This window comes from Gallus gallus, chromosome 6 (assembly GCF_016699485.2).
Source record: "Gallus gallus isolate bGalGal1 chromosome 6, bGalGal1.mat.broiler.GRCg7b, whole genome shotgun sequence".
Lineage (NCBI taxonomy): Eukaryota > Metazoa > Chordata > Aves > Galliformes > Phasianidae > Gallus > Gallus gallus.
In genome coordinates, this window is record NC_052537.1 from 9,917,339 (window position 1) to 9,936,617 (window position 19,279).

The window sequence follows — 19,279 nt, forward strand, 5'->3', positions numbered from 1 at the left end:
GAGTAGCTGACCCTAGAGTCATAGCATGGCTTGTGTTGTCAGGGACCTTAAAAATAGTGAGCTCCAACCCCCTGCCAAGGGCTGGTTGTCAGGAGACTAGTGATCGGTCTGGTTATATCACATCAAAATCCTAGAAGTGGAGCTTTTTGACTACTGACCTTGGTGTACTGCAGCACGTACAGCATGCTTTCTGTGTGTTTCAGGAGGAAACGCTGGCAGAGGCAGTGGCTGACATCATGCAGGCAGCGTGTTAAGAGCTGTAGAGAAGCCTGCTTTTCCATTCTTTTGTTCACAGAGAATGCCATCAACTGAGGGACTGCACGTCTTGTCCATGTCGCTCAGAAATTTCATGTCTCAATGCTGACATGACCTGACTAACATCTCCTGTTTCTTTCTTTCTTTTCTTCCAAACACTCATGAAACATTTTGCACTGTACAGTAGTATCAAGCATTAACTAAGCGAGTCGTGCCAAAGGTAGAATTACACTCGTGGTCCTCATTCACATTTCTTCCAGCAGACTGCACAGCACAGCACACCTGGAGTGTGCAAATAAAGAAAGGATTGCTATCATGAGAAATTAGCTATTTGGGTGATTTCTTAAATTAATACAACAATTTATTCCTGATAGAAGGCTTCAGCAGTGTAACTCATTCTCTTTTTCACTCGTAGGAGCCTAAAAATGTTGGCTTTCAAAACTCATGCTTCCATCCTCTGCTGTGCTGAATGCCCCTCCTTTCACTGTAAAGAATAACATCCTTGGAGTCTGTCTTGGTGGAAAGGATAGTTGGACTACAAAGAACTTTATTCTGGGTTAGGAATCTCAATCTGGCTTTTTACCTGTAAATTCAGATTTTTTTTTTTCTTTACATCTTTGTCCACAATGTAAGTATATCTGATCTGAACCTTCTGTAAACTGAAATACAACGGATAAAATTACTGAGGACTTAAAATATTCATTATTTCTTTCGTAGAATGTTTTCCGCTGTTGATGCTTTTTGGTTTCAGCTGTTCCTTCTTAGTTGAACAGTAATCTACGCCAACCCAAAAAACAGTTCTATGACTAATTTGAATTATAGCATCTATAGAAATCTCAAATAAAAAAAAAAGAAAAAAAGAAAAAAAATCTGCTATAATCAGAAATTGAATTGTTCCATTCTGATGCAGACAAGAGTTGCTGTTTTGCGTGTAACTTTACTTCCAGAAACATACAGAATGCATCAACTCCCCTCTTGCTTCCTTTGATTCTTCAGTCCCCTTATCAGCTGTTCAGTGAAGACCTTGTGAAATACATCAATTACATTTCTCCATTTCTAACAATGATAAAAGTAGCTTTTTCTTCTGTGACCTGCAGGAACCCCTCAACTGCCCACCAGACACTGTTCTTAGTAGATGCCATGTTAGGAAAAGGCAGGTGAGAAGTGATGAAACAGGTCTACGTCTAACGACTTTTCTCCCCATGAAAATAAAGCTTTGACTGAAATTCAATTAAGAATTTAATCTAAATCTATCTATCTTCTTCCATCTCAGGTGCTGATGAGGTGGAAAAGTGGAAAAATAACCCCGAAAATGAGAGAAAAAACTCTAGAAAAGGGGGAATCTCCCTCCCGGAAAATCAGAAACGGAACAGAACCCGGCGTGCCCCCACTCCACGCGTTTCCAGCCAATCGCCCTCTGGCTCCGCAGGAAGTTTTCCTTTCCCTCTGCAATTCCTTGCGGCAGCGCCCAGCCCCGTTTTGGATTCGCTTTCCTTCTTTTCGCTGTTACCGAGGTCGGCTGAATCCCCGCTCCAAGCACCCACAGTGATGGACCCATAGGTCCCCAGCCTCAAATTTAACGATATTTTCTCTATTTTGTGAAAATTTGGCTCAAAATAAGCCGTTTTAGTAATCTGTTTTAATACTTGTTATTATATATTTTCTGCTATAGCACTAATTGCTGCTAACTGCACTAATTTGTTGGAGTTGGGGTTTTCTGTGCAATCCAGCCTGAAAGCAACGACCTTGGGACCAGCAGATTGTCGCCCCGCTGCCACCACCCATGTGGACGCAGGATGTCAGCAGGGCCATCGGCCCCTCTGAGGTGGGGCAGAATGCGGAGCTCTTCTAGGGGTGGGGACAGGGACAGGGGATGGTGGGGGGACAAGGGGTCAGGGGGTGACAGAAAGGGGGACGAGGAGACATGGGGCAGGGAGTGGCAGAGGGAACAAGGGGTGGCAGAGGGGGACAGGAGGTGGCTGGTGGGACAAGGGGACAGGTTGGGAGGTGACAGCAGGGAGTGGCAAAGGTGGCAAGGAGACAGGAGGTGGTGGGGGGACAAGGGTGGTGTCTGAGGGGACAGCAGTTGATGGTGGCAGCATAGTGGGGAGGGGTCAGAGAGGATGGGGTGGCTGGCCATGACCTGGAGACATGGGGACCAGGGGACAACGCTTGGGGCTATCATGAGGAAGATGGACCTGGTAGGAACCTGGTGGGAACAGCAGGGACAGTACAGAGGTCTTGGGAGGATCACCACCTCTCGTGTCCTCAACCCCAGGTGTCCCCAGAGCTGCTGCAGCCCCTGGTGACTGTGGTGGCCACCTTGGGCAAGTTGGGGACCATCCCTGGTGACATCTCCCTGGGAGGGGACATGGGCTCACTGCGGGCCAGGCTACTGACCTTCAGCTCTGGCGTGCGCAAAGCCATGGTGCACCCAGATGGCGATGCCACCCTCCTCCGGCGTGCCCTGGGGGCATCCAAGGAACAGCCCAGTGCCCCCACAGCCATCACTGACTCGTGGCAGAACGCGGTGACTGCAGTGAAGGACATCTGGGCCAAGCTGCAGGAGGATGCTGCATGCCTGAAGAATGCCTGTGAGACTGTGGCCACTGCCAAGGCCACCAATGAGGCCACCAAGGGCCACTTGGTGGAAGCAGTGACACGGGAGGACAAAGCACATAAAGGGTTGATAGCTGCCACCAGGGTGGTGCCGTTGTCCTCAGAGGTGGCCCAGGTGACAGAGGTGGTGGCAGCCCATGATGCGCGGGTGGCAGAGGCCAGGGAAGGGCTGCAGGCAGCCGCCAAGGCCACTGAGGAGGTGGCAGCGGCAGTGGTGGCAGCAATAGCAGCGAAGGAGAGGGGACAACATGCAGCAGTGGCCCATGGGCTCCTGGAGCAGTTGGTAGCCGCCTGTATGGGGGCCTATAACTACTACAGTCATGTGGAGCATTGCCTCAGGGACATCAAGGCCATGGTGGGTGTCACTACTGGAGGTGGTGGCCCTGATGTCCCCAAGGCCACCCAGGGGGACATGGGTATCCCCAAGGAGCTAGCAGAGATAGTGGTGGTGGCTGAGGCGCTGTGGGACGCCAGTGCCCGCCTGGCCCAGGAGCACCTCTTGGGGACACTGCGGGGTGTTCGGAGCCTGCTGGCCACCTCCAGTGTCACTGAGGCCACCAAAGTCACCCAGCGCTGCCAAGAGGCCACCAACGCCCTCCCTGGGCTGCTGCCACCGGGGCTGTGCTAGGGGACAAACACGTCCATCAGGGACCGGTGGTATCAACGACACCATGAGATCATGGAGACAGCAGATGGGGCCGTTAGGACCACCATTCCAACCACCAATGGAGTGAGGGCTGTCATGAAATATCACCTCAGTGTCACCTCCGTGCATCCCCTCAACACCTCCAGGGATGCCACCACTTCCTGGTAAAAAATGGGAAAACAGTTTTGTTTTATAAAAATTATTTTGTTTTAAAAAAATGGTTTTGCTTTATAAAAATGTTATCACCTGACAAGGTTCTGGCTCCGTGTCACTTTATCCCTAACATGTCAGCAGGATCCTCACACATCTCCTCCTGTGTCCCCTTCTCATGTTTATCCTCCTATTCCTGTCCAGGTCCCTATGTATCACCTTCTCATGTGCCCCTTTCACATCCCTTCTATGTCCCTATATGTCACTTCTGCTGTGTCCCTTCCATGTTGCCGTTAAAACCAAAAGTGATAGTCCTATCACTGTCAACCCTCGTAAACAGTCATTCCCCCTCCTGTTTATACGCTCCCTTCAAGTACTGGAAGGCCACAATGAGGTCTCCCTGGAGCCTTCTCTTCTCCAAGCTAAACAAGCCCAGTTCCCTCAACCTTTCTTCATTGGAGAGGTGTACCAGCCCTCTGATTATCTTAGTGGCCCTCCTGTGGGCCTGCTTCAAGAGCTCCAGGTTGCAGTCAAGTGATAAAAATATGTATAAAAGATGCATTGCAAAACTCCTGGGTGTGCTAGCTTTGTGCACCTCAGCAATAAATCAGCGTCTCAACTGCGTGTGAGATGGGCTCACTGCATACTGTGAACAAATCAGCTTTTTGGATGGAGTATGAACTCTGCCTTTAAGCTCTGAGCTTTTCATTGTATTTCTTCCCCCCAGTTCTGTTTAGGAGGGGAAGTGAGTGAGCAGAGCGGTGATGCAGAGCTCTCTGCTGCTGTTAAACCACCATGCTCAGGTACCTTCTGTCCCCCGGCATGCAAATGCAAGGAAGCCTGTAGCATGCATGTGCAGAGAACAGAATTGGAGCCCACCACCCGAGCTGGTGCAGATGCAGAAAATGCTCAAGGCCCAAAACTGTGCGCAAAAGACATCTTCAGTTTCAAGGAGATCCTGAGCAAGAGCCTTGGGAGGGGGCTGCACAACAAAGCAAGCCTGGATAATTCAGGCGGTAGCACAAACCCCAAAACAGGGGATAAATCAAGTCAACTGCTATACAAGGATAATGTAAGTTTAAAAGAGCCACTAGAGGGAGATCTTTCCTGCTGGATCCCCTAAGGGAAGTTGGGACCTGGTGGGAAGCGGGGAGAGAAATGGAAATTACCTACTCTGTGGCTTTGGACTAAGAGGCTCAAAAGCAGATGGGGGGGGATTTGAAAGCATGCAGGAATCCATACATGCAGAAGTATGGAGCAAAGTCAGCTCATGTTTTGGACGAGGGGGGAAAAAATACAGCCCCAGTGATGCTGGGTAAGGGAGAACCAACAGCGCAGCACAGCTCAACAGCCTCCTCCGCCCACTTCCTTGTTTTCCTAGCTCCAAGTCCTTCACGTGTCTTTTGGTGCACAGCCCGGGCTGCAACACGCCAGACAACAGCTTCCTCGCCCCCCCCCCCCCCGCGCCCACCTCAGTCTGACTCAGCAAACTCATTATGCTGAGCAGGAAGTGGAGCCAGGACCAGGATCCCAACGAGGTAAAAGCAGTTCTGATTCGGAACCGCCCTTTGCTGCTTTCCTTTCCTCTCAGCCCTACTGGCACGGGGCAGGAGGGCGTCTTGGAGACAGTCCCGCAAAGCGTCGGAGAATGCGTAAAAGCACATAGAGCACAAAGAGGAAAGAAAGAAATGGTGGGAAGGGGGGAGCAGGGGCGGGGGGTGTGAAACCAGCCTGAAGAAAAACTAGCTACAGTCAGTACAGCATGATGAAAATAAATCCATCCTCTTGAGTAAAACAAAGATACGAAGAGGGAATGCCACAGGGCATGAGGATGTCAGGTGCTGCTGCAGGGACCAAATCTTGTGTCCTGCATACAGCCCATCTGACCTGTTTCCTCATAAAAGCAAGAAGAAAAGGTGAGACGTTGGGCAAACTCATGCTCAAATAGACTTGCTTAATGATCTTTATCCCAATAGGAGACACGGAAGTTTTTAGTTTTCTTTATTTGAATGAAGGGAGAGTCCACTGGGGCACACTCCTCTAGGGTCTCTCAAAGCATCAGGGGATACAGACCCTCTTTTATCCCTATTCCCTAATGTTAGGGGGCCCTTTCCCTATCGTTAAGGTACTCAGCGTTCACATTCTTCTCAGTTGACCTATCACACACTCATCCCCCCAGTAAGTACCCCCTGTGGAATGCTATAACAGGATGGAAAGTACTGCAGTAATAGCAGGGTGAAAAAGTCTTTGGCTACAGCAAACGAGCACGAACCCAAATGCAGCAAGAGCAGATGCAAAGGAAAAGAGCTGCTTACCTTTGGAAGACCGCAGGCAGGCAGGGATCTCCCGAAAGGTATCCTCACCACCACTGCCAACCATACAATGAGATCTGGGAAAGGGTGGATCCTGGCTTCACCCCTTTCAGTCACTCAGGTACATTGCATACACCTGAGCTCCCCTGGGCTGCTCCTGCCTTCCCACCAGGTGCTTCATCACTGTTTCAGGCCATGACTTAGCATTTCCGCTACACACTGTCATTTCCTTTTTTAAACACACTTTGTAATCTGGATCCAGAGTTTGTTGTTTTGCCCAACTATCATTGTATCCTGTTTGACAAAATCCATCACTCTCGTTCTGTCAGGCAAACAAGATTTACAGGCAGATGCTAAGCTAGCATATATTGATGTATACCTGCAAGATAAGTTTGTTTAACTAGTTCTCAGATCTTGTTTTGCAAGGACATCCTATCCTTTCTTCTTTCACCTCAGTAAGCTAGGGCTCAGGAACCAAGAGTGCCCCTCTGGAGCCTTCAAGCTCAGGACTCTCCTCTTTTGCAGAACCGAGTTATTTTTTGGGTTGTCAGCCAGGAGAGCAGCAGGTCAGGGAGGACATTGCTTGCTGTGGGTCTTGATGGCTGTCTCCCTCTCGGGAACAAGTGGATGGGTCACGACTCCTTTTCATTCCCTTTTCGTGACCTTCCAAAACTGTGCTCTGCACAGGCAATGAGGAGCACCTGCCATGGGTGCAGAGTAGTGTGCTCCAAGCTTTGTTGCACGCAACCATGCTCCTTGAATCATGTAATGTCTTTACCCTCTTTTCTCTGTGACACTCTAAGATCTCTATTGCACTAACCTGCCCTCACCTTGTGTGGCTCACTAGTGCTGCTGCATGCAGGCACACTGTAACCCTTTGGGACACGCTGTCCCACTGAAAAAAAAAAAACTCATTAGAGCAGGAAAGCCTGTGGATCTGTTTAACCAAGTGCTGCTTTAACTGCAATGGACAAAACCCATCCTTACCTCAGTCACTAAACCAAACACTCCTCCCCAGATAAGAATATGCCCCTGTAGGTGAAAACAGGAGGAGCAAACTCCACACCATCCACCAGTCACCTCCTGCAACGCTCAGTCCCTTACCAAGAGAAAGGAAGCCAGGTTCTATAAAAGACTCCGTAGTTCTGGCCCTTGACAGTGCAGTGTCTTCCGTTCCTCGCAAGGGAGATAGGATCATTTCATGCTGACAGCTCTCTGGGAAGGACGGTCGGTGCTCGCTGGCACCGCTCAGGAGCCACGCAGCAAAGCGTGAAGGGAGACGGCATGTCCGCCGGAATCTTCCTGGGCTGCTTTCACTGCTGCGGGGACACGAGAACCTCCTGGGTTAGTAAGAACCCGTGCAGTCTCAGGCTACCTTGGTAGGAAACGTTTTTCTAACAAGCCAGAAAGTCAACTCAAGGAATACCACCCATTCACAAGACAGTCAGCTTTCCAACTCCTTCTCCACGTGGGCCCGAGCCAGCTGTCCCGTGACACACACGGAAAGCCGGGAGGCATGAAACAGGCAATCTCCCGCACTCCATTCTGGGAGGGAGAAAGAGCCCGAGTCCGTTTCCCGTCTCCTCCTCAAGGAGGAGAATTTGACCCAGGAAGAAGCGCCTGAGCTTGACAAAGCTACTTGGAAGGGACCAAGTTCTCCCTGGCGGGGGAAGCCGAGTAGCATCGTGATCCATCTCTTCCCAGGACAATCACAAGCCTATGCGTTGAGAAGGCACCAGCGTGCCTGGAACGGGAACGGGGCCCGGGAGAGGTCAGCATGAAAGTGCTTCTGGCCCCAGCTCCCAGGCCTGCGGATTGCTCCATTTATTTCTTTATTTTTTCTTGGTGCAGGAGAAAAAGTAAGCAAGCGGAGCAGAAAGAGTAACACAGGTAACGCAGAGTAGCAGAACGGTGGAGGCTTGAAGGGACCTCTTGAGACCGGTCAGTCCAAGCCACCTGCTGGAGCAAGATCTGCTGGAGCAAGATCAGCTGGAGCTGGTCGGCGGGGTCGTAGCCCAGTCCGTTTTGCTTTCAGTATCTCAAAGGATGTGAAGGCCACAGCTTCTCGGGGCCAACCTTTCCATTCCTTGGCCACCCTCCCTCCCTTTAAGACGGTGGGTTTTGGTGTTAGCTGGACGTCCGCAACTATCCCTGGGCTGAGTTACAACTCCATTTCATTAAGGGACCAACTGAAATGCCTCGCTACAAATGCACGTGTCGTGAGAAATGAGCAGGGGGGAATGGGAATTTTTAGCCCAGGCTCAGGACTACGAGATCGTAGGCCTCAGTGAGACGTGATGGGATGGCTTTCACGACCGGAGTGCAGGCACGGGCAGGGAAGGAGAGGAGGCAAGGGAGCCCTCTGTGTCACGGAAGGCCTTGACTGGATGCGGCTTAGTGGTCGTGACGGAAGGGCCAAGCGTCGCTGCGCAGGAGCCAGGCAGAAGGCCAACGTGGCAGAAATTGTGGCAGGACTACGTGATCGAGCACCCAACTGGCACGAAGAAGCAGATGGAAGAGTCTACCCAATTAAGATAAGGCGAGAGAACAAATGTCCTGCTCATGGTGGAAGAATGCAAGGTAGAGGTCAGGCTGGACGGGGCTCTGAGCACCCGATCGAGCTTCAGGAGTCCCCGTTGATTGCAGTGGACTTGGACTAGATGACCTTCAAAGGTCCCTTCCAACTCAAATGATTCTATGACTCTGGGATGAATTACAGGCTTGTCCGCCTGACTTTGCTACAAGGGAAGGTCACGGAGCAGATCGTCTTGAGCGCCATCACACGGCAGGTTGAGGACAACCCGGTGATCACCCCCAGGCAGCACGCCTTTCGATGCACGGCAGCTCCTGCTTCGCTAACCTGAGCTCCTTCCAGCTATCCTAGAAGACCAGCACAGTGGACGAGGAAAAGGCTGTGGAGGTAGTTTAGCCGGACTTCGGCAAAGCGTTTGGTAGTGGTAGAGGGGGGAGGCTTGCTTGGAAGGAGAGCAAGCCACCACGGCAACAGAAGTCAGCTATTCTCAAACCACCTTCCTTCATAAATATTCCGAGCGAGACGGGAGTACGGGCATCAGGGCCCGTCGCTGCCGTCCTCCGTTGATTGCTCTTTCACCAGGAGGAGCACAACAGCATTCCAAAGCATTGCCGAGTGGTCGGGCCAGAAGCTAATGGCTGTGACAACACTGTGCAAAAAGCTGCATTTCTGCAGGAACGAGGACGTGAGGTTGTGCCTAGGGCCCTTAGCACGTCTCACTTCTTTTCCCTCAGTATCCCCGATGCCAACGTGTGCATGGCTGACTCAGAGTGAGGTGGAGCAGAGGCTCCTTACAGTGGCTCAGCACCTCCTGGTCAGTCACAGGTGGCCTGCGAGGGCCACCTTGCAATTGAAAGGCACCTCCTGCGCCTCTCTGTCCCTTACCAAGAGAAAGGAAGCCAGGTTCTCTGGGTGCACGGCTGGAAAAACAAGCAGCTAGAAGAAGGGCCGCAGGCCAGTGTGGTCTGGCAAGGGAATGCTGAAGCAGACCCACTTGGTGGTGGCCCACTTCCAGGCGTGACTCAGCAGCCTCCCTCCTTCACCAGGGCCTCCTGGTGCTCCAGCCTCTCCCCAGGCGTGCAATGAGTCAATCCAGTTCGGTAAGGCACAGCCCGTGCCCTTCCCACACAAAACACTCTGACCTTGCCCAAATAAAGGAAACAGCTGGAAGCCTTTGCAGGTCAGGAAAGCGCGTGCGTCATCGCGGCCAAGGGGAGCAGAGAGTCGCCATGGAGCGGCCTGACCCACTCCAGCTATGCTCTCCAAGTCTCCCCCCCTGCATACGCGCAGTGCAGTTTCTCACCAGATCACAGGGGGCCTGGGTTGAGCATCACCTTCCACCCTCAGCCGGCCATCTGAGTCTCCTGCAGAGGTCTGCCAGTACAGGAGAGCTCTACAGGAGCTCCTCCGTAGCCTGCCGGCACCGCTCTTGCTCAGGCTCAGGCTCAGCCCGTCAGTGCAAGACGCTTGTGCCTTCCCTTCAGCAGTGCTCCACGCGCAAAGTCCTACCAAGCGGGGGCCATGGTCTTTGGGAAGGGGAGGACATGTACAGCACCTGCGCACGGCCTGCTTCTTCTGCAAGTCCTCGGCAGCAATGGCAACGAGACCTCTGGCGAGCGTTGGCCTGAGGAAGAAGAAGCAGAATTGCTATCAACCAGATCGCTTCAGCCTTACGCAGCATGACAAGGGAGCTAAGCATTTCAGGTGAAGGAGGAATGTCTTTCATCTACCAGCGGAGCTTGGGAAGCCAAAATTGCCCTTTCTGAACGCGCTTTGTGTTTTTGCCACTTCAGCTCCCTCGGGGCCATCAGGCACAGTATAAATAGTTGCCTCGTCTCCCGGCCACTCTATTCCCTGCTGAGGCCTTGCTCTCGTCTGTGAAGCCGGTAAGTCTGCGTTCTCTTTGCCTTCTGCCTGCTCACAGGCCGCAGTGCCTCCCGAGGAGGGGGCTGCGTGCATTTTTCCTGCCTTGTCCTCCACAGGGGGCCTGGGGCTGCCAGCCGTGCCTGCCTGTACTGGGGGAGGGGATTTGGGGAGCGTGGCTTTTTCATCGGAAACGGGGCGTTGGAGGGCTCCTTTGAAGGCCATCCAAGGCCCTGGCTGTGCGGCCGGAAATTTCTGACGGGCGCCTTGGCCTCTTCCTCCACCATCCTTGGGGCAGCGATGCCCCTTTTGCATTATTAGCACGGCCGGGAATTTCCTCAGGAGAGCTAGTCTCGCCAGAGCTGTCTCCGTACGTAGTGGCTTCTGTCTTCAGTAGCCCTGTTGCGCTTTGCTCGCGCTTGTCTCCTTCTGAAAGAAGCAGGGGGAATGAGGGGGACAGAACGGCAGAGCTGTCGGAGGAGAAGGAGAGCTCTTTTTACAGGGACGAGCCGCTGAGGGACCAAGTTGAGGTCTTGCCTCTGGAAGAAGAAGTAACCTTCAGCTGGGAAGAGGGGCTGATGAGCAGGACCTCCAGCGAGTGATGCTGAGAGTGATGCTTTTCTGCTGTACCGTAGAACAGCTTTCCCCGACTGAGGCAATAGCGGCAAGGATAAACTCATCCCCCCTGAAAGGCTTTGCATCCTGTTCAGCAAAACCTTCCTCAGGATGTGGTGTGACGAGGAGCCTCTTCTCACAGCTGAAAATTCCAGGCCAGCCTTCAAGGCTGACTACAGTGATGGTTGTGGGTTGTGAGGGAAACGTCCTTGCAGCCTGGGCATGGACCCTTGGTCATGGAGCAAGCGCGGGTTGGAGAGGGCCTCCACTGGGCACGCTGGGGAGGGACTGCAGGAGCTTCTCTCTCTGACATCATCCCTAAACTACCCACAAATAGCCAGCCCAAGCCTAGCCAGATGCTCAGAAACAGCCCCTCAGCAGCCAGGGCAGGGCCTTCAGCTCTTGGCTCGCCACACCTGAGCGCGTTGAGCGACAGCTCGAGCCCTCAGCTCACTCTCGCCTCCTTCTTGCAGAGTCACCTCCCTCCCGCCTCCGCCAGACATGTCGTGCTACAGCCCGTGCCAGACAGCCGCCTGCGGCCCAGCTCCGCTTGCCAACAGCTGCAACGAGCCGTGTGTCCTTCGTTGTGCCGACTCCAGCGTTGCGATCCAGCCCCCACCAGTGGTGGTGACGCTGCCGGGCCCAATCCTCAGCTCCTTCCCTCAGAGCACAGCCGTGGGATCCACGGCGTCGGCTGCCGTGGGGAGCTCTCTCAGCGCTGGCAGTGTGCCCATCGGTGCTGGGGGCTCCCTGGGGCTGGGGGGCTTTGGGTGGTCAGGGCTGGGCCGTGGGCTCTGTGGGACTCTGGGACGTGGCAACCTCCTCTGCTAAAGCCCGTGGACCACCTGCCTGTGCATGAGCACCTCGGGCCTTGAAGGCAGCCCTGGAGCCAGCCCTGAGGGCATGGCCGCGGTCTGCAGAGGAGCCGAGTTCCCGCCAACTTCTCCTCCTCGTCGCCCGCCCTCTTTCCCCTGCTTACTATCCGTGGTCTTCCGCTTTCACTGAGCTTTACAGACATCCAAAGGGCACTGCTGAAGCTCTCAGCTGTTGCCCGTTCCTCTCCTTTTCTCATTAAAGACATTGAGCATCAGCTTTGGAAACGAGTCTCCTTGCATTCTTCCTCCTTCCCCGACCCCCGCCGGCCCGGTACACAACAGACCTCGCCCCCTTGCAACACTCCGGGGGACTCCGTAGTTCTGGCCCTTGACAGTGCAGTGTCTTCCGTTCCTCGCAAGGGAGATAGGATCATTTCATGCTGACAGCTCTCTGGGAAGGACGGTCGGTGCTCGCTGGCACCGCTCCGGAGCCACGCAGCAAAGCGTGAAGGGAGACGGCATGTCCGCCGGAATCTTCCTGGGCTGCTTTCACTGCTGCGGGGACACGAGAACCTCCTGGGTTAGTAAGAACCCGTGCAGTCTCAGGCTACCTTGGTAGGAAACGTTTTTCTAACAAGCCAGAAAGTCAACTCAAGGAATACCACCCATTCACAAGACAGTCAGCTTTCCAACTCCTTCTCCACGTGGGCCCGAGCCAGCTGTCCCGTGACACACACGGAAAGCCGGGAGGCATGAAACAGGCAATCTCCCGCACTCCATTCTGGGAGGGAGAAAGAGCCCGAGTCCGTTTCCCGTCTCCTCCTCAAGGAGGAGAATTTGACCCAGGAAGAAGCGCCTGAGCTTGACAAAGCTACTTGGAAGGGACCAAGTTCTCCCTGGCGGGGGAAGCCGAGTAGCATCGTGATCCATCTCTTCCCAGGACAATCACAAGCCTATGCGTTGAGAAGGCACCAGCGTGCCTGGAACGGGAACGGGGCCCGGGAGAGGTCAGCATGAAAGTGCTTCTGGCCCCAGCTCCCAGGCCTGCGGATTGCTCCATTTATTTCTTTATTTTTTCTTGGTGCAGGAGAAAAAGTAAGCAAGCGGAGCAGAAAGAGTAACACAGGTAACGCAGAGTAGCAGAACGGTGGAGGCTTGAAGGGACCTCTTGAGACCGGTCAGTCCAAGCCACCTGCTGGAGCAAGATCTGCTGGAGCAAGATCAGCTGGAGCTGGTCGGCGGGGTCGTAGCCCAGTCCGTTTTGCTTTCAGTATCTCAAAGGATGTGAAGGCCACAGCTTCTCGGGGCCAACCTTTCCATTCCTTGGCCACCCTCCCTCCCTTTAAGACGGTGGGTTTTGGTGTTAGCTGGACGTCCGCAACTATCCCTGGGCTGAGTTACAACTCCATTTCATTAAGGGACCAACTGAAATGCCTCGCTACAAATGCACGTGTCGTGAGAAATGAGCAGGGGGGAATGGGAATTTTTAGCCCAGGCTCAGGACTACGAGATCGTAGGCCTCAGTGAGACGTGATGGGATGGCTTTCACGACCGGAGTGCAGGCACGGGCAGGGAAGGAGAGGAGGCAAGGGAGCCCTCTGTGTCACGGAAGGCCTTGACTGGATGCGGCTTAGTGGTCGTGACGGAAGGGCCAAGCGTCGCTGCGCAGGAGCCAGGCAGAAGGCCAACGTGGCAGAAATTGTGGCAGGACTACGTGATCGAGCACCCAACTGGCACGAAGAAGCAGATGGAAGAGTCTACCCAATTAAGATAAGGCGAGAGAACAAATGTCCTGCTCATGGTGGAAGAATGCAAGGTAGAGGTCAGGCTGGACGGGGCTCTGAGCACCCGATCGAGCTTCAGGAGTCCCCGTTGATTGCAGTGGACTTGGACTAGATGACCTTCAAAGGTCCCTTCCAACTCAAATGATTCTATGACTCTGGGATGAATTACAGGCTTGTCCGCCTGACTTTGCTACAAGGGAAGGTCACGGAGCAGATCGTCTTGAGCGCCATCACACGGCAGGTTGAGGACAACCCGGTGATCACCCCCAGGCAGCACGCCTTTCGATGCACGGCAGCTCCTGCTTCGCTAACCTGAGCTCCTTCCAGCTATCCTAGAAGACCAGCACAGTGGACGAGGAAAAGGCTGTGGAGGTAGTTTAGCCGGACTTCGGCAAAGCGTTTGGTAGTGGTAGAGGGGGGAGGCTTGCTTGGAAGGAGAGCAAGCCACCACGGCAACAGAAGTCAGCTATTCTCAAACCACCTTCCTTCATAAATATTCCGAGCGAGACGGGAGTACGGGCATCAGGGCCCGTCGCTGCCGTCCTCCGTTGATTGCTCTTTCACCAGGAGGAGCACAACAGCATTCCAAAGCATTGCCGAGTGGTCGGGCCAGAAGCTAATGGCTGTGACAACACTGTGCAAAAAGCTGCATTTCTGCAGGAACGAGGACGTGAGGTTGTGCCTAGGGCCCTTAGCACGTCTCACTTCTTTTCCCTCAGTATCCCCGATGCCAACGTGTGCATGGCTGACTCAGAGTGAGGTGGAGCAGAGGCTCCTTACAGTGGCTCAGCACCTCCTGGTCAGTCACAGGTGGCCTGCGAGGGCCACCTTGCAATTGAAAGGCACCTCCTGCGCCTCTCTGTCCCTTACCAAGAGAAAGGAAGCCAGGTTCTCTGGGTGCACGGCTGGAAAAACAAGCAGCTAGAAGAAGGGCCGCAGGCCAGTGTGGTCTGGCAAGGGAATGCTGAAGCAGACCCACTTGGTGGTGGCCCACTTCCAGGCGTGACTCAGCAGCCTCCCTCCTTCACCAGGGCCTCCTGGTGCTCCAGCCTCTCCCCAGGCGTGCAATGAGTCAATCCAGTTTGGTAAGGCACAGCCCGTGCCCTTCCCACACAAAACACTCTGACCTTGCCCAAATAAAGGAAACAGCTGGAAGCCTTTGCAGGTCAGGAAAGCGCGTGCGTCATCGCGGCCAAGGGGAGCAGAGAGTCGCCATGGAGCGGCCTGACCCACTCCAGCTATGCTCTCCAAGTCTCCCCCCCTGCATACGCGCAGTGCAGTTTCTCACCAGATCACAGGGGGCCTGGGTTGAGCATCACCTTCCACCCTCAGCCGGCCATCTGAGTCTCCTGCAGAGGTCTGCCAGTACAGGAGAGCTCTACAGGAGCTCCTCCGTAGCCTGCCGGCACCGCTCTTGCTCAGGCTCAGGCTCAGCCCGTCAGTGCAAGACGCTTGTGCCTTCCCTTCAGCAGTGCTCCACGCGCAAAGTCCTACCAAGCGGGGGCCATGGTCTTTGGGAAGGGGAGGACATGTACAGCACCTGCGCACGGCCTGCTTCTTCTGCAAGTCCTCGGCAGCAATGGCAACGAGACCTCTGGCGAGCGTTGGCCTGAGGAAGAAGAAGCAGAATTGCTATCAACCAGATCGCTTCAGCCTTACGCAGCATGACAAGGGAGCTAAGCATTTCAGGTGAAGGAGGAATGTCTTTCATCTACCAGCGGAGCTTGGGAAGCCAAAATTGCCCTTTCTGAACGCGCTTTGTGTTTTTGCCACTTCAGCTCCCTCGGGGCCATCAGGCACAGTATAAATAGTTGCCTCGTCTCCCGGCCACTCTATTCCCTGCTGAGGCCTTGCTCTCGTCTGTGAAGCCGGTAAGTCTGCGTTCTCTTTGCCTTCTGCCTGCTCACAGGCCGCAGTGCCTCCCGAGGAGGGGGCTGCGTGCATTTTTCCTGCCTTGTCCTCCACAGGGGGCCTGGGGCTGCCAGCCGTGCCTGCCTGTACTGGGGGAGGGGATTTGGGGAGCGTGGCTTTTTCATCGGAAACGGGGCGTTGGAGGGCTCCTTTGAAGGCCATCCAAGGCCCTGGCTGTGCGGCCGGAAATTTCTGACGGGCGCCTTGGCCTCTTCCTCCACCATCCTTGGGGCAGCGATGCCCCTTTTGCATTATTAGCACGGCCGGGAATTTCCTCAGGAGAGCTAGTCTCGCCAGAGCTGTCTCCGTACGTAGTGGCTTCTGTCTTCAGTAGCCCTGTTGCGCTTTGCTCGCGCTTGTCTCCTTCTGAAAGAAGCAGGGGGAATGAGGGGGACAGAACGGCAGAGCTGTCGGAGGAGAAGGAGAGCTCTTTTTACAGGGACGAGCCGCTGAGGGACCAAGTTGAGGTCTTGCCTCTGGAAGAAGAAGTAACCTTCAGCTGGGAAGAGGGGCTGATGAGCAGGACCTCCAGCGAGTGATGCTGAGAGTGATGCTTTTCTGCTGTACCGTAGAACAGCTTTCCCCGACTGAGGCAATAGCGGCAAGGATAAACTCATCCCCCCTGAAAGGCTTTGCATCCTGTTCAGCAAAACCTTCCTCAGGATGTGGTGTGACGAGGAGCCTCTTCTCACAGCTGAAAATTCCAGGCCAGCCTTCAAGGCTGACTACAGTGATGGTTGTGGGTTGTGAGGGAAACGTCCTTGCAGCCTGGGCATGGACCCTTGGTCATGGAGCAAGCGCGGGTTGGAGAGGGCCTCCACTGGGCACGCTGGGGAGGGACTGCAGGAGCTTCTCTCTCTGACATCATCCCTAAACTACCCACAAATAGCCAGCCCAAGCCTAGCCAGATGCTCAGAAACAGCCCCTCAGCAGCCAGGGAAGGGCCTTCAGCTCTTGGCTCGCCACACCTGAGCGCGTTGAGCGACAGCTCGAGCCCTCAGCTCACTCTCGCCTCCTTCTTGCAGAGTCACCTCCCTCCCGCCTCCGCCAGACATGTCGTGCTACAGCCCGTGCCAGACAGCCGCCTGCGGCCCAGCTCCGCTTGCCAACAGCTGCAACGAGCCGTGTGTCCTTCGTTGTGCCGACTCCAGCGTTGCGATCCAGCCCCCACCAGTGGTGGTGACGCTGCCGGGCCCAATCCTCAGCTCCTTCCCTCAGAGCACAGCCGTGGGATCCACGGCGTCGGCTGCCGTGGGGAGCTCTCTCAGCGCTGGCAGTGTGCCCATCGGTGCTGGGGGCTCCCTGGGGCTGGGGGGCTTTGGGTGGTCAGGGCTGGGCCGTGGGCTCTGTGGGACTCTGGGACGTGGCAACCTCCTCTGCTAAAGCCCGTGGACCACCTGCCTGTGCATGAGCACCTCGGGCCTTGAAGGCAGCCCTGGAGCCAGCCCTGAGGGCATGGCCGCGGTCTGCAGAGGAGCCGAGTTCCCGCCAACTTCTCCTCCTCGTCGCCCGCCCTCTTTCCCCTGCTTACTATCCGTGGTCTTCCGCTTTCACTGAGCTTTACAGACATCCAAAGGGCACTGCTGAAGCTCTCAGCTGTTGCCCGTTCCTCTCCTTTTCTCATTAAAGACATTGAGCATCAGCTTTGGAAACGAGTCTCCTTGCATTCTTCCTCCTTCCCCGACCCCCGCCGGCCCGGTACACAACAGACCTCGCCCCCTTGCAACACTCCGGGGGACTCCGTAGTTCTGGCCCTTGACAGTGCAGTGTCTTCCGTTCCTCGCAAGGGAGATAGGATCATTTCATGCTGACAGCTCTCTGGGAAGGACGGTCGGTGCTCGCTGGCACCGCTCAGGAGCCACGCAGCAAAGCGTGAAGGGAGACGGCATGTCCGCCGGAATCTTCCTGGGCTGCTTTCACTGCTGCGGGGACACGAGAACCTCCTGGGTTAGTAAGAACCCGTGCAGTCTCAGGCTACCTTGGTAGGAAACGTTTTTCTAACAAGCCAGAAAGTCAACTCAAGGAATACCACCCATTCACAAGACAGTCAGCTTTCCAACTCCTTCTCCACGTGGGCCCGAGCCAGCTGTCCCGTGACACACACGGAAAGCCGGGAGGCATGAAACAGGCAATCTCCCGCACTCCATTCTGGGAGGGAGAAAGAGCCCGAGTCCGTTTCCCGTCTCCTCCTCAAGGAGGAGAATTTGACCCAGGAAGAAGCGCCTGAGCTTGACAAAGCTACTTGGAAGGGACCAAGTTCTCCCTGGCGGGGGAAGCCGAGTAGCATCGTGATCCATCTCTTCCCAGGACAATCACAAGCCTATGCGTTGAGAAGGCACCAGCGTGCCTGGAACGGGAACGGGGCCCGGGAGAGGTCAGCATGAAAGTGCTTCTGGCCCCAGCTCCCAGGCCTGCGGATTGCTCCATTTATTTCTTTATTTTTTCTTGGTGCAGGAGAAAAAGTAAGCAAGCGGAGCAGAAAGAGTAACACAGGTAACGCAGAGTAGCAGAACGGTGGAGGCTTGAAGGGACCTCTTGAGACCGGTCAGTCCAAGCCACCTGCTGGAGCAAGATCTGCTGGAGCAAGATCAGCTGGAGCTGGTCGGCGGGGTCGTAGCCCAGTCCGTTTTGCTTTCAGTATCTCAAAGGATGTGAAGGCCACAGCTTCTCGGGGCCAACCTTTCCATTCCTTGGCCACCCTCCCTCCCTTTAAGACGGTGGGTTTTGGTGTTAGCTGGACGTCCGCAACTATCCCTGGGCTGAGTTACAACTCCATTTCATTAAGGGACCAACTGAAATGCCTCGCTACAAATGCACGTGTCGTGAGAAATGAGCAGGGGGGAATGGGAATTTTTAGCCCAGGCTCAGGACTACGAGATCGTAGGCCTCAGTGAGACGTGATGGGATGGCTTTCACGACCGGAGTGCAGGCACGGGCAGGGAAGGAGAGGAGGCAAGGGAGCCCTCTGTGTCACGGAAGGCCTTGACTGGATGCGGCTTAGTGGTCGTGACGGAAGGGCCAAGCGTCGCTGCGCAGGAGCCAGGCAGAAGGCCAACGTGGCAGAAATTGTGGCAGGACTACGTGATCGAGCACCCAACTGGCACGAAGAAGCAGATGGAAGAGTCTACCCAATTAAGATAAGGCGAGAGAACAAATGTCCTGCTCATGGTGGAAGAATGCAAGGTAGAGGTCAGGCTGGACGGGGCTCTGAGCACCCGATCGAGCTTCAGGAGTCCCCGTTGATTGCAGTGGACTTGGACTAGATGACCTTCAAAGGTCCCTTCCAACTCAAATGATTCTATGACTCTGGGATGAATTACAGGCTTGTCCGCCTGACTTTGCTACAAGGGAAGGTCACGGAGCAGATCGTCTTGAGCGCCATCACACGGCAGGTTGAGGACAACCCGGTGATCACCCCCAGGCAGCACGCCTTTCGATGCACGGCAGCTCCTGCTTCGCTAACCTGAGCTCCTTCCAGCTATCCTAGAAGACCAGCACAGTGGACGAGGAAAAGGCTGTGGAGGTAGTTTAGCCGGACTTCGGCAAAGCGTTTGGTAGTGGTAGAGGGGGGAGGCTTGCTTGGAAGGAGAGCAAGCCACCACGGCAACAGAAGTCAGCTATTCTCAAACCACCTTCCTTCATAAATATTCCGAGCGAGACGGGAGTACGGGCATCAGGGCCCGTCGCTGCCGTCCTCCGTTGATTGCTCTTTCACCAGGAGGAGCACAACAGCATTCCAAAGCATTGCCGAGTGGTCGGGCCAGAAGCTAATGGCT

General features: G+C 54.7%; 3 protein-coding genes across 3 annotated transcripts; all 3 read left to right on the forward strand.

The window, feature by feature from the left end:
• The first annotated feature begins 1,703 nt into the window (after positions 1-1,703).
• On the forward strand, positions 1,704-12,093 carry LOC770653. The gene is made up of 4 exons (XM_040702850.2): positions 1,704-2,080; positions 2,534-5,208; positions 10,309-10,401; positions 11,467-12,093. The coding sequence occupies exons 1-2, from the start codon at positions 2,039-2,041 to the stop codon at positions 3,500-3,502; spliced, it is 1,011 nt and encodes a 336-aa protein (XP_040558784.1). The 5' UTR covers positions 1,704-2,038; the 3' UTR covers positions 3,503-5,208; positions 10,309-10,401; positions 11,467-12,093.
• BKJ (beta-keratin related protein) lies at positions 9,899-12,090 on the forward strand. Its single transcript, NM_204846.1, has 3 exons — positions 9,899-10,219; positions 10,309-10,401; positions 11,467-12,090. Exon 3 carries the CDS (start codon positions 11,495-11,497, stop codon positions 11,822-11,824), a length of 330 nt encoding a protein of 109 aa, NP_990177.1. The 5' UTR covers positions 9,899-10,219; positions 10,309-10,401; positions 11,467-11,494; the 3' UTR covers positions 11,825-12,090.
• A 4,435-nt stretch (positions 12,094-16,528) lies between the features above and the next one.
• Positions 16,529-17,155, forward strand: LOC121113355 (beta-keratin-related protein). Its single transcript, XM_040702861.2, has one exon. The coding sequence runs from the start codon at positions 16,557-16,559 to the stop codon at positions 16,884-16,886; it is 330 nt and encodes a 109-aa protein (XP_040558795.1). The 5' UTR covers positions 16,529-16,556; the 3' UTR covers positions 16,887-17,155.
• The last annotated feature ends 2,124 nt before the right edge of the window (positions 17,156-19,279 follow it).